Genomic DNA, 16556 nt, shown 5'->3' with positions numbered 1-16556 from the left:
TTAATGTGAGTATCTGTGATTATGACAAGCACTGTGGATCTGTCACAGTCAACTCTGAATGGGCTTCCACATTACAGTGGTTCTATGGATACACTATCTGTTTTCCTCCTATAAATGATAACTATCATTTTATAATTCAGGTCTCAACCAAAACCCTGGGGAGGGGGAAAGTTGTTTTTTTTTGTTTTTTTTTTTAAATACAGTATGGGGCTTCCCTTGTGGCTCAGCTGGTAAAGAATCCACCTGCAATGTGGGAGACCCGGGTTTGATCCCTGGGTTGGGAAGATCCCATGGAGAGGGTAAAGGCTACCTACTCCAGTATTCTGGCCTGGAGATTTCCATGGACTGTATAGTCCCTGGGTTCACAAAGAGTCAGACACAACTGAGCGACTTTCATTTTCACAGTCATTTTAGACTATCTTCTATAATTTTACTCTTCCCCATACTATATTATTTTCACGAGTTCATGATGCATTATCTTCTAGAATTATTCCACCTGGCCTATATCAATTATATGACACCTACAAAACCATTTGGGCTTGCCAAGTGGTGCAGTGGTAAAGAATCTGCCTGTTAATGCAGGAGATGCAAGAGATGTGAGCTGGATCCCTGGGTTGCGAAGGTCCCCTAGAGGAGCAAATGACAAGCTTCTACAATATTCTTGCAGTCCATGGGGTTGCAAAGAGTCGGACATGACTGAACACACACACAATACCATCAGACATATATGAAGGTTAGAATAAATACATTTGAATAGGTTCAGATGGAATAGTTTACATGGGCAGATACACAATTATGGTCTTCCCTAAAAACTTTTGCAAATAAATCAGGAATTATCCTATGGTGCCAATCCTTTCAAAATATTAGCAAGATGGGACAGTTCAGATGTTACAGAAGAGAGTGAAAGCATCCAATGACTTTCTTCCATGAAGAAGGGGTACTGAGGAGACATCCCTGGTGGTCCAGTGGTTAAGATTCTGCACTTCCAGTTCAGAGGGTGTAAGTTCAATCCCTGGTTGGGTGACTGACATCCCACCTGCTGCATAGCGCAGCCAAAAAATTAAAAAAGAAGAAATACTGAGAGTTTCCATGACACAAATATTCAATAACTCCACACTCATGTTTAACATTATGTAATATAATAGAAATAAGAAAACATATATAAGTTTTCTTATAAGAAATAAGAAAAAATATAAAAGAAATAAGCAAATATAAGCCTCATTCCTCTGTAAGGATATTATAAGCCCCTAGAATCCTACAGAAGACAGTTCAGTGCTAGCTTGCATCCTGAAAGTGAATATCCACCAAACCTGATGCCCCTGAATGTTCTTGTAGGGATAATTCTCAAGGGTCATGGTCAACCATTCTCCTTTCATCATCTGAGTAACACAGACATCTTGAAATCTCAAGATCAGTAACATATAGTAACTGGAAGAGAGAGTGTAATCTACCCCAACTAGATCAGAGAAAACATGTGCCTCGGAGTTAAACAGAATAGAGTTTAGAAAATCCATTTAAAATTATGTACTGAGTAGACCCACAGATTTAAGTCAAAATTGCCCACATCTTTCAAATTATTTATTCTTTGTGAAATACAAGCAAGAGCCTAAACCTAAGATATTTTTCTTGTACGTTTACTTCAACACTTTAGTGCTTTCATTTCCTCTTCTGGGTTGGTTCTGTTACTTAGAATTAGACTTGAATTAAGAATGCAAATGGGAGCAGATAACCTGTCATAATTAACGATAATCTTATAAATGTGTCTATGATAAACTCACCAAGCAGTCATCACCAAGAATGATGCTAGACACTTCCCAGGAGGTTCAGTGGTTAATATTCTGCACATAATTGCAAGGGGTGAGGGTTCAATCCATGATCTGGGAACTAAGATCCTACATGTCATGTGGCCAAAGGGGAAAAATAAGAATGATGCTAAAATTCTCACTGCTCAATCATATGTAACCCTAGCATGGAAATGAATTATTAAGGATGTTAATTAAGACTTTTTAAAAAATCAGTGATAACATTGCTGTCTGCAGTGTGAAACTTACATACGAATACATTTTTGGTCAATAAAGGAAGAAATAGAACATGGAAACATTCTTACCTCTTAAGTGGGTAAAATTGAACACTTTTCCCTCTTTGTTTTAGTTTTCACTCTAAATGGCTTTATGAAATATTAAAGAAGAAAATTCCCTCTCTGAAATTCGTACGCCATTCAGTGTGATTAGTTCTTTCTAAATTTAGCAGGCAGGCAGGTGCACATCTTTTCTGGGTTCTGTTGATGTCATGTTGGTTCTGCAAGAGTAATTTAGCTTTGGAATTACCTTTTTAACTTCTTGCCTGTACTGCATTGCAATAATGAAGCAAACCTTCCACCTAAAAGACCGGAATAAGCACTCAACTTGGGCTTTTAAGATTCTCCTCTTTTAGGGAACTTCCCTGGTGGTCCAGTGGTTAAGACTTAACCTTCCAGTTCAGGGAGTACAGATTTGATCGCTGGTTGGTCAGGAAGCTAAGATCCCACACGCCTTGTGAGTGAAAAACCGAAACATAAAACAGAAACCATATTGTAACAAATTCAATAAAGACGTAAAAAATGGTCCGCATCAAAAAAAAAAAAAAGTATTTAAAATAAAATTCTGCTCTTTGAGAGTCTTCCTAGCTGATTTTTTCTGGTATCAAATGGTGTCAGAGACTGTGATGATAGAGTCGTGATTACAGGCTTGATTCTGTTTATTATCCCACCATTCTTCAGAATGCCATAGGGAGCCTGCCTAGATCTACAACTCAGAGCTCAAGTGCTATCTTGACTCATAACAAAACTTCTTAAATAGAGAGACAGAAGGTAATGAACTGGAACCTCTCAGAAGGTTATAACAGACATAATGTTTCTCAAGTAGAATAAATGAAACAGAAAAGTGATGGGGGTAGGTATTCTGCTTCTCCCTACCCATTGGTGACAGACCATCTTTCTCTTTGCAGCACTGTTCAACCTCATCCCAGTGGGACTGCGCGTCGTTGCAATCCAGGGAGTGAAGACGGGGTTGTACGTAGCCATGAATGGAGAAGGTTACCTCTACCCATCAGTAAGTAACACATCCAAGGTATTGGCCACCCATCTAAGCCACCACAAAAAGGAGAATGTTCTATCTGGTGATGCTTTCAGTTTCACTTTAGTGTTTGACCTTTATGACAATACCTACGAGCTGTTAACTCATGATTCAGCAATGTTTGATAATGCATCAGCATATCAAGAAGAAGAGGAACATTACCTCTTAAAGTTGTGCATTTGCATATTTTTATATGCACCAGTTCATCGAAAATTGAGAAATTTTGAAGGGATTGGCTTTTTTTTTTTAAGAGATCTTATCCACTTTATTCAAATATTCCAACTTAAGTTTTCTGTTAGGTGATTGATGTTATATAAGCAGATCCTTTTCTTGCCTTCCTTTTAAATGTAAGGCGGAGAACACAGGCTGATACTTTATAGGCTAAGAAAAATGCAGTAGTAATATCTGTCCACTTTTAAACCCAAATGAAATTTTATTACCTAATTGCTATTAGAAAGGATTGATATTAATGTAATATCTTTTTCTATTACTGTTTAGAAATGTAGTTTTCTTAGGGAGTTTCTTGTAAAAGATTATTTTGCAAAAAGAAGCAGAGTAAATGTAATTCTAGAAGAGAAAATTGAGGAGAGAGTAGTTCTTTTAAAAAACAAGAATTGAGATTGAGTAAGTCTTTTACTGGGAAAATATTTCTAATATCAAAATGTATATCGCATTTAAATGTAAGCAAGTCTTGGTTTTGTATTAATGTGTATTAGCATCTGAGCACCTTTCTATTCTCTTCTGTAATATTTACTGTTTACGAGTAATTTGCATTCAGACGTGCTGTGTACATACATTATAATGCAGTTAGAATTCTTATCTGCCACAGGTCCAAGCAATAGAGACTTAAGATGGAAATACTTCTTTCCACTATCCCTTGAGCAAAAACTGACAGATTAAAGTCATGGAGCCTCAGAGGAGATTCTCTTATTTGGGTTTGCCTGTCATCTTCCTATGAATTCTTTAAAACTCTGTTGTTAAATATTGTGATCAAAAAAAAAAAGTATACATACATACATTTTACACACACACACACCGCTAAAACTTAAGCAGAACAGAAGGGTTCTCTGGGGACTTCCATGAACTGTGATATATTTTCTTCAGCAAAATCTGGGAAAATCCTGTCAAGGAAAATGAAATGTGAGCCGTGCATTCCCTTCCTGTTGAGCTGAGACATGCTGTAGTCGTTCTGAAAACTTCTTTCTCATTCCCTGAAGGCCATTCCTGTATGCAGACCTGGGCTCCGCATTATGCAAATTGCATTCGGTTGCCCAAGATGAATATTCAACATATTGGGAGCCAGAGGAAGCTGGAATTCCCTATCTCCCCTTTAGAAAAGCTCTACTCAGATAAAGATCATTTCCTAGAGATGCCTTATCTCAAATGAAAGTCATTTCATGGATTTGACGTGCATGCTCTTATTTTTGTTTCTTTGTCTTCCCCAGTCATCTCTGAAATGCCTTAAAGTGATCAGATGCAGTTTCTGCCATCGCCTCTAGTTCTGATCCTGCAGATGATTTTATCACGTCTTCCTGCTCTAGTGTTTGCATTGATGTCAGGGGAAGTGTAAATGTTTGTTTGGTCTCTTTTGCTTCTGAGATGCTGTTTTCTTGTGATGGGGTTGCACCTGGCTGGCATTTTTTTTAAAGGTAGAGAATATCAGAGTGAGTCTGTGTCTTAGCTTAAAATCCAAGAGCTGGTTATGTTCAGTGCAGTGTAAGTGGTGGGACAACAATAGCATGCTGGTTCAGTCCTCAACACCTTAAATAAGGTCTTTCTACCCAAGAATCAGATCTTGGGAGAGCAGCCCGCACCCAGGATTTGTCCCAGGAAGAGCATCAGGCTTTTTATCTGACCTGCTGTTTTCTGCTCCACCTCCCAGGTTCTCCAGTTATTTGGTTTCTGGGCCTTCCAGTTGAGGCCATTGAGTTTCTGATTTGCAGGTCTTGGGTTTTCTCTTCTTCTCATATTTGACTCTCTGCTCTAGACCCAGGACCTAGTAAGGAGCATTCTGTTCACCCAGCTTACCCCTGCCTAGTCCAGGCCCTGAGAATCCTCAGCAGCTTATAGAAAAAGGATTTAGACCAAAATTGAGTGTAATTTCCAGTTTTTACCAATATTCTCTAGTGTAAGTGCTCTGTTTATTTCAAAGTAATGGAATTTGAGCTTCAAATACTTCAGGAGAAAGGAATGTTTTCCCTTTATTCCATAGTTTCTGAGAACCTAGTAAAATAAGAATCTAGTGTTGCAGGAAGGGGGACCCCTTCCAGGGCCCGAAACTGGGCTCTTGTCTAACACTCAGAAATGAATTGTCCGAGGAGACACATGCTGACAAAGCAAGAGATTTTATTGGGAAAGGGCACCCGGGTGGAGAGCAGTAGGTAAGGGAACCCAGGAGAACTGCTCTGCCGCGTGGCTCGCAGTCTTGGGTTTTATGGTGATGGGATTCGTTTCCGGGTGGTCTTTGGCCAATCATTCTAATTCAGAGTCTTTCCTGGTGGCGCACGCATCGCTCAGCCAAGATGGATGCTAGCAAGAGGGATTCTGGGAAGTGGACGGACAGGCAGTGTCTCCTCTCGATCTTTCCCGAACTCTTCCGATCTTTCCCGAACTCTTCCGATCTTTCCCGAACTCTTCCAGCTGGTGGTGGCCTATTAGTTCCGTATTCCTTATCAGGATCTCCTGCCATAAAACAACTCATGCAAATGGTCACTATGGTGCCTGGCCAGGGTGGGCGGTTTCAATCAGTGTGCTTCCCCTAACACTAGCACAAGACAATATCACAGTTACTATAATATAAACCATATAATAATAATGGTTAATATTTACTTAGTTCACTCTCCCTAGTACTGTTCTAAGTGTGTTGCAGTCTTAGCTCATTTAATCCTCCCAACTAATTAAGAAAATACTATTAAAGTGATATTACTGATACACAGAGAGCCTAAAGAGTCAACAGTCACCCAGGTAGTAAAAAGAGAAGATAGGATTTGGCCTTATTAGTCGGACTCATTAGATCACTTTTAACTGTTGCACCATAATGCTTTCACGCACCAGACATTTTTCATAATATTGGTCTGGCACCTATTCTAGCAAGAAGTTATAAACACAAGATGATGTCATTAAAAATCTTTAGGGAATTGTTACCTAGGGAATTGTTAATGTCAAACATTAAGAAGTATCATTTGAAACATAGTCTGTTTTCTTTGGGGAATCTCAAGTAAAAGAAAACCATAGAAAATACTTATTGGGGGGGAAGTTGGATATTATATGTGTGTGTGTTCAGTCATGCAGTCATGTCCGACTCTTTGCGACCCCGTGGACTATAGCCCACCAGGCTTCTCTGTCTGTGGAAGTTTTCAGGCAAGAATACTGGAGTGGGTAGCCATTTCCTACTCCAGGGGATCTTCAGGACCAGGGATTGAACCAGAGTCTCATGGGTCTCCAGCACTGGCAGGCGGATTCTTTACTGAGCCACCTGGGAAGTATATATTGATATTAGCACCACCTGGGAAGTACATATTGCTATTATACACTGGGTGTTTAATATTCTTAAAATGTATCCCATGTAACGTTCGAGCTTAAAACTTTAAAGCTAACATGGGTTAACCCAAGCAAGAAGTTTTGAACTAAGCTGAATAACTTTTTTAAAAGGAAAACTCCACTCAAGCTAAGATTTAAAGAAAAAATTTGATATAAAGATTGAACTCTGAGAAATGAAGCAGTCTGTTTTATGCCCACTTTAAAAAGATCAAATTAGAATAGTGTCTGACATGAGATCAGTTTTATTGAGGATCTATAGATTTGGAATGTAGCCAGTAAAATACTGAGATCTCTCAAAGTGAGTTCCATTAAATGAAAGTCACTCTTGGAATCTGACTTGAAACTCTCATAATCCCTTGCCATCCAAATAAAGATATTTAATTTGTCAGATAATTTCACCTCAGGGGGATGAAAGAAGGAATCTTGACTGAGATGTAAATAATCACATTTCCAATGCTGAAGGCATTTGTTCCCTGTGGAATCTTTTCATCAACATGACAATAGTCATTTCTTTTGTGGTCATAATGATTGTAATATGTTACTTGAAGAAGCCTCTCTCGAGAGATTTGATGTCAGATACAGTTTGCTTGAAGATAGAACACAGGCTGTAAGGTCACAGAACAGAAACTGACAAGGAAATACTTTTTTAAAGAATTAGTTTAAAATAATGTTTAGGAAACAAAATGCATGTTGACCAACTCCAAACTATTTATAGGGCTGTGAGGAACAGTCAAGAGTTTGTTTCTTTTTGTTTTTTGTTTGTTTGTTTGTTTTCTCCCTTCCAAACCTACAACTTTGAAAGACTAAGTTAATCCTCCGTAGAAAGTTAAGGTTCGAATGTAAATTCCAAACACTCAAGAAAACTTGGGAGGAAACAAAAATAGCATTCATCAGTTGGGCAGAAATAGAGAATAATTGAAGCCAAAGGGTGTTTCTGATGTGAGAAAGTGAGGAGTTGTGGGGGGAGGAAAGAAAGGAGACTGATGATAAAATGGATAAAACCTTAGATCTTGTATCTAAGGCAAGGAAACATGTTCCCTGGATGCTTTAAGATAATTTGGGGTGTTAAAATTCTGGTTTCAATCTGGTTGACTTTTCTCGATGATGAGGTTAAAAAATGTACATAAAGCATGTAAAGATTCATTTTCGTTGTCTTATCACAGGCTGACATTAGTGTGAATATTGCTTTCCAAAGTGGGACTATAAATGTTTCTGTTACCCTGATGCAGCCACCTAGAGAAACAGTGAGCCCTGGTGTTCTCCTGAAATCGGTATTTCATCTGAGTCTCTTAACCAAGTGATGCAGGTGGAGAGGAAGACAATTCTTTTCCATAGAGATTTAAAAGCAAATCAAGAAAAAGCATTGTAAATATCAGGACTCATAAGAGTCACATGGACAAATAGGGAACATGAAGATTCCTCGGGTGAACCTCTAGATATTTCAACCCAATATGTCTTGGGGGAGGCCCAGGAATCCACAGTTTAATAAGAATCCCTCCTTCACAGGTGGGTGATTCTAAAGCTGGGAGCCCAACAACCAACCTCCACACAGCAAGCATTGTTTCCATGGCTGGTGGGGGTGATGATGGTAGCTTTAGGCCAAAATGGTGAGAGTAGATTTGGTGAAAATTGGTAGGCAGACCACCCAGGCCCAGAACTAACACTGGGTGAAATAAAATATTTGATTTTCCTAACTTCACCTGCCGCTAAGTTGAACTTTGTAGAAATTTGAAGCGGTGCTGCACGCTTCTTCGCTCAGGCCCTGGGGTATCCGGGCGCTGAAACTATGCATGCATACTGATTGTGTGTGTTGGCATGGGGCAGCAGGGTAGTGAAATAGTCTATAATTAAGGAAGAGGAAAGCTAAATGCTGTGTGTTCTGAAAAAGAGTATTTTCAGGGACTTCAAAGTCTTATCTAGTTGGCCGGAGATAATTTTTCCGATATTATAGTTGTATCTTTCAGAAATAGTTTCATGACCCTCTCTACAAAGGGGGCCCCATTGTCCCGGCTCTGGGCCAGCGGGCATCTCTCACTTATGTTTCTTTATTTGTGTTGCTGTCTGTCCCCTGCTTAATAAGAACTCCCAGACGGGAAAGTCTCAGACCTCCCAGCCACCTCCTGCCATCAGTGCTACATCCTTCTGCCCAGTCCACAGCTCTAGCAAAACAAGATGGAACAGTGTTCTTTTCTTCTTGACGTTTGCCCCTCTGCTCATGGCTCAGGTTTGGTCATAAAGATGGAACTGCTTTATTATGTCTCAGTGGGGTATCAAACTTCCTGCCAAGGCTTTCTCTTCTTGCCTGGAAGTTTCGCGTCCACAGGCACACACGATCCCTCCCCTGTATTTCTGTGCCCATGGAGGCTTGTGTGAGTTCTTCCCTCGTCCGTGATACCCGCCTTGTCTCTGAACGACATCCCTGGACGTCCATCCTCAGGAAGCTACTCCCTATTTACCCCAGTGCGGGTGGTGCCCACCAGGCCTCCCACTTCCTGTTTGACTTTATGTACCAGGCAGTGGATGGGACGGATCCTGTAATCTGAGCTGCAGCGCCTTGACTGAATAAAGGAAGGCACGCCCCACACAGTAACTGTTTCTAGACACGTATTCTCTTTGTTTCTGGGCCAAGAGACCCTGGTGTTGGCAACTCGGGAATTAAGGGACTAGAAAGGGCGGAGAGATATTTGAAGATGATTCCTGAGACGTTATGGAGGGCTTCGCTGGTGGCTCAGTGGTAAAGCCTCTGCCTGCCGATGCGGGAGACACGGGTTCAATCCCTGAGCTGGGAAGAGCCCCACGTGAAGTGGAGCCATTAAGCCCGTGGCCCTCACCTGTTAAGCCTGTGCCCTGGCGCCCCGGAGCCACACCTAATGAGCCCAGAGGCCACAGCTACTGAAGCCCCTGAGCCCTAGGGTCGATGTCCCACCGCAAGAGAAGCTCCCACAGTGAGAAACCTGTGTACCACAGCTAGAGTAGCCACGCTCTGTGAAACTAGAGAAAGGCCCATGCAGCAGTGAGGACCCAGCACAGCCAAAAATACATAAATAAAGAAAGAAGTTACGGAAAGAAGTCTGTGGTTGCCTGGGTATGGGAGGCAACAGAACCACGGCTCACTCTGATGTGAATAAATCAGAACCTGGTGAGCTGTGATGCTTCCCTCGAAGAAAACAAACCCCAGAAGGAGGAGGGAGCTGGGGTGGATGAAGAGGCTGCCTTCAGTTGGACCAGGATATCCAGGTGGGTTAATAACCCCACTAAATGATGACTGGATGATGCCAAAGCTTGTGTGTCCTGGAAGAGTCCTTCTAAGGCTGTCTTAAGAATGGTTTGCAAGTGGCAAAAGAGTTGTTCTGCGATGGATGATGGTGTTTTCCTTTTCCTCCAGGATGTCAGACAGAGATGAAGAAGCTGGGTCAACAGCATCTGCATGGGTGAAGTTAGATGTTAGAAAGAACCTTATTAAATAGCACGACCTCTTCAAAAAGCTTTCTAATATATTTCCTGTTGCATAAATATACAGAATCAATAGGAGCAATTTGGGACACCAGGTAATAAAGCAGAGGATTATGCTGCGTACTTTCATCTCTTGTACCTTTATGAAAACGATGCTAGTAACATGGGGACAGACCTTTGGATAGTCTTATAAAAATTCGCAATCCTCGTTATACATACGACTTCCTCAGGTAGCATGGTAAATATCCAGACTTCAGGACATTCACCTAAAAGGTTAATTAAACCCCAATTCAGAGTTTTGAATATGCATTTCTAACACACGTGCCTGAAGGAGCACCCTTGATAAACAAGGGTCTGCATCACTGCATCATTATATAAAATACAAATGATTTTATATTTGCCATTGCTTTATTATTATCACTGTTGTTGTCATTTACAAATTCACAGTCCTCTTCAAGCCCCCATGAAGTAAGCAGAATGTGTTTTGTGTTCAGTGTTTTAGTCATGTCCCACTCTTTCATGAACCCATGAACTGTAACCCTCCAGGTTCCTCTGTCCAGGCTCCTCTGCTCCTCTGGGATTTCCCAGGCAAGAATACTGGAGTGGATTGCCATTTCTTTCTCCAGGAGACCTTCCCAACTGAGGGATCAAACTCACGTCTCCTGCATTGGCAGGCGGATTCTTTACCACTGAGCCACCGGGCAAGCCTGATGAAGTAAGCAGAATGACATGACCGGTAAAAATGCTTACCTTTCCCACTGACCAGATGAGTCGGCCTTTGAGGAAGTGCTCGGAGAAAAGTCCCAGCTGCGATCACTCCATTCAATCTGGAAAGAATAGGACAAGAAATGTGACCTGGAGTATCAAGATAAAATAGGGGAAGACAGGAATCTTGCTGAAACTTAAGAAAATAAAGTAAGAGAAACAGAAAGAAAGACATTGAATGTCCAACTAATAACAGCTGGTTTTCAATCCTGAAAGAGAGACATCTCCCTCCTGTAAAGCTCAAGGGGTCTCCCTGAGCTGATGGGCCTGGGGCCAGTGGGCACCTCCTGGCCTGAAGGGTGGTTCAGAACAAGCGCATCCTGTAAAGAGCAGGTTTCCAGTGACAATGAATCTGGGTTGCTTCAGAAGCGAACTCTTTTGAGATTTTTTTAAATTACTAATGAAATAAATATATCTATCTTTTGTTTATTTTTTCCTAAGCCTGTGCGTCCTCTGAGACTAGTTTGGTTTTCTCTCGGCAGGACCCTCCTACACAAGTCCCATTCCTAAAACAAAGGAGGTTCCCTCCTGCCTTAGATGGTCAGCAGGTTCCTGGGGTTTTGAGCATCTTTTCTGGGTCCCAAGTAGAGAGTAGATTGATCCCATGTGGGCCCATCACACACACGCACACACACACACACACACACACACACACACACATTTTTTTAACTATACCAAAGACTCACAAAAATTAAACACATGTCTGATATCAGAAGAGTGTGTAAGAAATATATAGAAGATTATTGCTGTTCAGTATAATTACTCAACATTTAAATGTAGGTTGAAGAGCCAAGAACTCTGCAGAGATGTGTATAATCATAAATTCAGTTATTTGCTCATTCAGATCAACCCACATTATCCCATGCCTCCCATTGACAGCTATTGTGTGTTGTAGGCACTGGGGCTTCAAAGATGTGTGAAAAATTCCTGATTTAAAAACAGACAAACAAACCCTCTAAAGTGAAATAGATAGGAGGAAACCATTCAGAGGACATCTTGACTAGATGAATAATTCTAAGACTCTTTTCTCCTATCTTTTCGCCGAATCTGTAATTCCGTGATTATATTTGTACATTTCTTATCACTCCTTCGATAGCGATGGATACGTAGGAAGTCTTCAGTCTGTAGTTCTTGATTGCTCATTGTTAAGGTGGAATCAGTTTCACCAGCAGATTTTATTAATCTGCTCCTTGAGTGCCTTCCTTATGCATGATATTTATTATGCATGCCACTTATCATTTCCCCATGAAAAACATTAAACATCAGCAGAGAGGAGATGAGTCTGTTTATTTCTTGAGTTGGAATTGCAGAAAAGCAGTTATTTACACATTTCCTTTTCTGAAAGGGCATGATAATCCCACAGAGGCAGAACTCAGATATGCAATGTCTGCCTCTAACATGGTCATATTTGCATTAATGAGTTGAGTGGTGATGCTGCCTTCCCCTGAAAAAAAAGAATCTCAAGCAAAAAAGTAAGCCTTGACTTCTAGTAAATGTCACTCCCACTTAAACTTGAACAATTTAAAGCAAGAGCATGAATAATGATAATTAGAGTAACGATGCAGAAAGGATTTTATTATTTCCATATGTTTGTAAATGATATAGTGAGAAAGAAAAAAATCATCACAGTTTGCAATTGTATCCTATTTTACTCTAGAGTGAAAACTATTAATATAAAGTACTGTAGATAGCAAAAAAATTTAAGTTATATCTAAATGTTTCAATTTTTTTAAAAAATCTGTATTTATCAAGGATGGATGGTAGATGGTGAAAGGAATTTTTATATGTAAGGAATTTTGAAGACTACCTGAAAAATTGAATCCTAAATCAAAAGATAATGTTTGAGAATGAACTATCTCTTTGTTTTCATTCTCCACACCATGAAAAAAACTGCAAAAAACTCCGTAAATGCTGAGAAGGTTGGTATACCGTATGCATGCTCAGCTGCTCAGTCGTTCCCGGCTCTTTGCGACCCCCACGTATGTAGCCCTCAGGCTCCTTGGTCCATGGAATTTTCCCAGTAAGAATACTGAAGTGGGTGCCATTTCCTTTTCCAGATATACTATATAAGGAATGATAAATCAGCTCTAACATTAAAGTATAATTAGTATTACTAAAATTGGGGGGGGGATTATGGTCTTTAAAAGTTGTTTGTGTATGTGGGAGGCCTCCTTACTGAAATTGGATTCGCCATCCACTCAAGTAAAATCGAAGGTTTTTGTTTCTGATTCCGTGTTTAACTTTTAGAGAATTCTTTTTGTTTCTGGGAATGGGGTTGTATGTAAGCTACTCTGAGAACCTAAGAACCATGAGTTCATGGTGGGCTCTGAATAGAAGTTGGGTATTTCTCTAAGTTTCCTCAGTGCAACCCATTTCTTAGTAATTTATGTTCCATTTCTTAGTTACTTTGGAATTAACAAGAAAAATAATTTATAAAATAAATCGTAAAAATATGATTCTTTTTCTTCAGAAAAACTACTATAGCAACCATTTTTGAAAAACTGAATTGGCTGTTTTATATCACATTATTTATTAAATTGGCAAAGCTGTTCCTTTTATGATAATTTTCCTTGTTTCTTCTTTATGCTATTTGTTTCTGCTGATTTTAGAGCTATGGTATTATGGCAAGAACAGTGACTGTTTACTCATCTAAAATTATTGGTCACATTTTCTTTCTGATATTACCTGTCAATCAATCTTGATCCAACACATGCTAGAACCTGGAGAAATAATAATGAAAAAGACAGATATAGCCCCTGGCCTCATGGAACTTATTGTTCCCATATATGTGAACTCCATACAAAGTAAATTTTAACTTTAAATTATTTCTCTGTGTTATAGAAGGGTGTTTTGTGCTCTGAGCTACATATGGTTTCACTCTGATTGTTTGTCTTAAGGAAATGCATTCCATTTGGATTGCAAGTTCATGACAAGGTACGTAATGTTCTTCTGAGTAAAGACAGAGGAGATCTCTTGAGAGTTTTATTTAGAGTTAGATATTGGTTTTAAGATCTGACAACTATATAAAGTGAGGAGATGAGTCACTTGTTAATAGGTACATCTCAGTCCATGCAGAGGCATCCTAATTGGTAGCTATTTGCTGTCCCAGTAAAGATAGAGACTGAATGGGAGCAAGATATTTTTATGAGGCTTTAGAATTGCTGCATCTTTGACAAGATGGAGATTTTTATTTGGTTATTAATCCAGGTCACCATTTAGCAGAAATAGTTATGTGGACAAAGAGGAAATATCACTCTACTATACTCTTATGCTGGTACAAATAGTACCTAAAGGTACTAGTCTGACAAATGGTGAATATCGGTTTATGTCGTGAGAGGAGAAGCTTTTACCGATGTCATGTAAGAAATTATCTGTGAATGCCCTTCACAAGGGCATAAGGACAAAGGGTTGACCTTCACTGACTCCCCATTTGTGCTAACTTTTCCAGTTAAGGCTTCCCTGGTGACTCAGATGGTAAAGAATCTGCCTGCAGTGTGAGAGACCTGGGTTTGATCCCTGGGTTGGGAAGATCCCCTGGAGAAGGGAACGGCAACCCACTCCAGTATTCTGGCCTGGAGAATTCTATGGACAGAGGCGCCTGGTGGTCTACAGTCCGTGGAGTTGCAAAGAATCAGACACAACTGAGCATCTACTGCGTTGTTAATTATTTAAATATTGCCATTTAACATTTTGCTTCCTATCCTGCAATCATCTATTAATGTTATCAATAGAAGCAATGAAAAAATGCTTTGTATTAAGAATTTGCAGTGTAGGGGATGTCTCTGGTGGTTTAGTGGTTAAGACTTTGCACTTCCAGTGCAGGGGGCCTGGGTTTGATCCTGGATCAGGGAACTAAGATCCCACACTCTGCTATATTTAAAATGGATAACCAACCAGAGCCTACTGAATAGCATAGGGAACTACGCTCAATGTTATGTGGAAGTCTGGGAGGGAGGGTAGTTCTGGGGAGAATGGACTGATGTGTGTGTATGGCTGAGTCCCTTTGCTGTCTACCTGAAACTATCGCAACATTAATAGGCCATTGTTGTTCAGCCACTAAGTTGTGTCTGACTCTTTGCCACCCCGAGGACTGTAGCACACCAGGCTTCCCTGTCCTTTGCTATCTCCCAGAGTTTGATCAAATTCATGTCCTTTGAGTCAGTGATGCTATCTAACCACCTCATCCCCTGCCAACCTCTTCTCCTTTTGCCTTCAGTCTTTCCCACATCAGGGTCCTTTTCCAGTGAGTCAGCTCTTGTATCAGGTGGCCAAAGTATTAGAGCTTTAGCATCAGTCCTTCCAATGAATATTCAGGACTGATTTCCTTTAGGATTGACTGTTTTGACCTCCTTGCAGTCCAAGGGAATCTCAAGAGTCTTCTACAGCACCACAGTTCTAAGGCATCAATTCTGTGCTCAACCTTCTTTATAGTCTAACTCTCACATCCATACATCCTGGAAAATACCATAGCTTTGATGATGCAGACTTTTGTCAACAAAGTGACATCTCTGTTTTTTAATACGCTGTCTAGGTTTGTCATAGCTTTCCTTTAAAGGAGTAGGCATCTTTTAATACCCCAATACACAATAAAAAGTTACATTAAAAAAAAGGGTTTGCAATATAGGTAACTCTACCTACCACATACCTAACAGAGTTGTATATTTATTGTGGTATTAGAAATAACTGCTTCTATTAGAAGGCATGTTAAATGTTCACAAATTTCAATCATAAATCTGTATTTCTAGAAACATTAATAACAGAAAAAACAACTTTCAAGCTATTCAAAATTCTCTAGGCACCTTTATCTAGAGGTGAAGTAAGAGGCATTTTCTTAATATCCATGGAGAAATAAATTGTAACATGAAATATCATATTAAAATAAAAAAGGAAATTATTAAGAAATTGTTCCACAGGTACCATAAATGGGTTAACTATTTATCTAATGAAATTTCAGTCCTTTAAAAGGTTGTTTTTATAGACTTAGCAAGGCCAGATGTATACCCAGGAGAAATAGCAGTGAACGTTTATTTAATTTAAAATTACATTTCATGAGAGTTCTTGTACATTGAAATGGGTAGACAGAAGAAATGCCTTGGGCAATAGTTCCCCTGTGTTTATCTAAAAAAAAAGAAAAAATAAGCACCTTGTAGGAATTTGAATGCAGACAAGGTTCTTATTAATTTTTACGCATCATTGATGCAATAACAATAACCAAAAGAGGGGAAAGAAACCATGTCAGCAATATGCGATTGTTTGTTTAAGCCAAAGTCTGACTTTGGTTCTCTGAGTCCTGAAAACCAGTCCTGATTTTATTATTTTATTCCTGATGGCCAGTTTTTGGGACCAATTAGAAATTCCTCAGACTCATCAAAATGTTAACTTCCAGGACCAAAATATCACGTTGTTTAAATTTTTAATGAATAATAGCTTCATTAGACATTATGTTCCTAACATGACTACGGAAAACTATGGAATATGGTACACCATCACACTTAATTTCATTTATTCAATATTCAAATCACTTGCTTAATGAGAGAGTCGCCCAAGGGTCTGCTGAAACACTGAATATCTGGCAAATTACTGTGTACTAATTGATTCAATAATAGCATGTTAAAATTACCTTAACCATTCTGCTCAATACTTAATTGCATTTCCTATTGATGTCAGTGTTCTACCAACAAGCCC

The 16556-nt window shown here is 39.6% G+C and overlaps 1 protein-coding gene across 3 annotated transcripts in view; it reads left to right on the top strand.

Moving 5' to 3' along the window:
* The window catches only part of FGF14 (fibroblast growth factor 14), a 600641-nt gene that overhangs the window by 491869 nt on the left and 92216 nt on the right, over positions 1 to 16556 (top strand). For all 3 annotated transcript variants that reach the window (XM_043891532.1, XM_043891534.1, XM_043891533.1), the window contains exon 3: positions 2986 to 3089. In XM_043891532.1, coding sequence (XP_043747467.1) covers positions 2986 to 3089 — 104 coding nt within the window. The remainder of the gene's footprint in view (positions 1 to 2985; positions 3090 to 16556) is intronic.

This window comes from Cervus elaphus, chromosome 30 (genome assembly GCF_910594005.1).
Source record: "Cervus elaphus chromosome 30, mCerEla1.1, whole genome shotgun sequence".
Lineage (NCBI taxonomy): Eukaryota > Metazoa > Chordata > Mammalia > Artiodactyla > Cervidae > Cervus > Cervus elaphus.
Note: the sequence above shows the minus strand (reverse complement) of the source record. Positions and strands in the feature narration are given on the sequence as shown.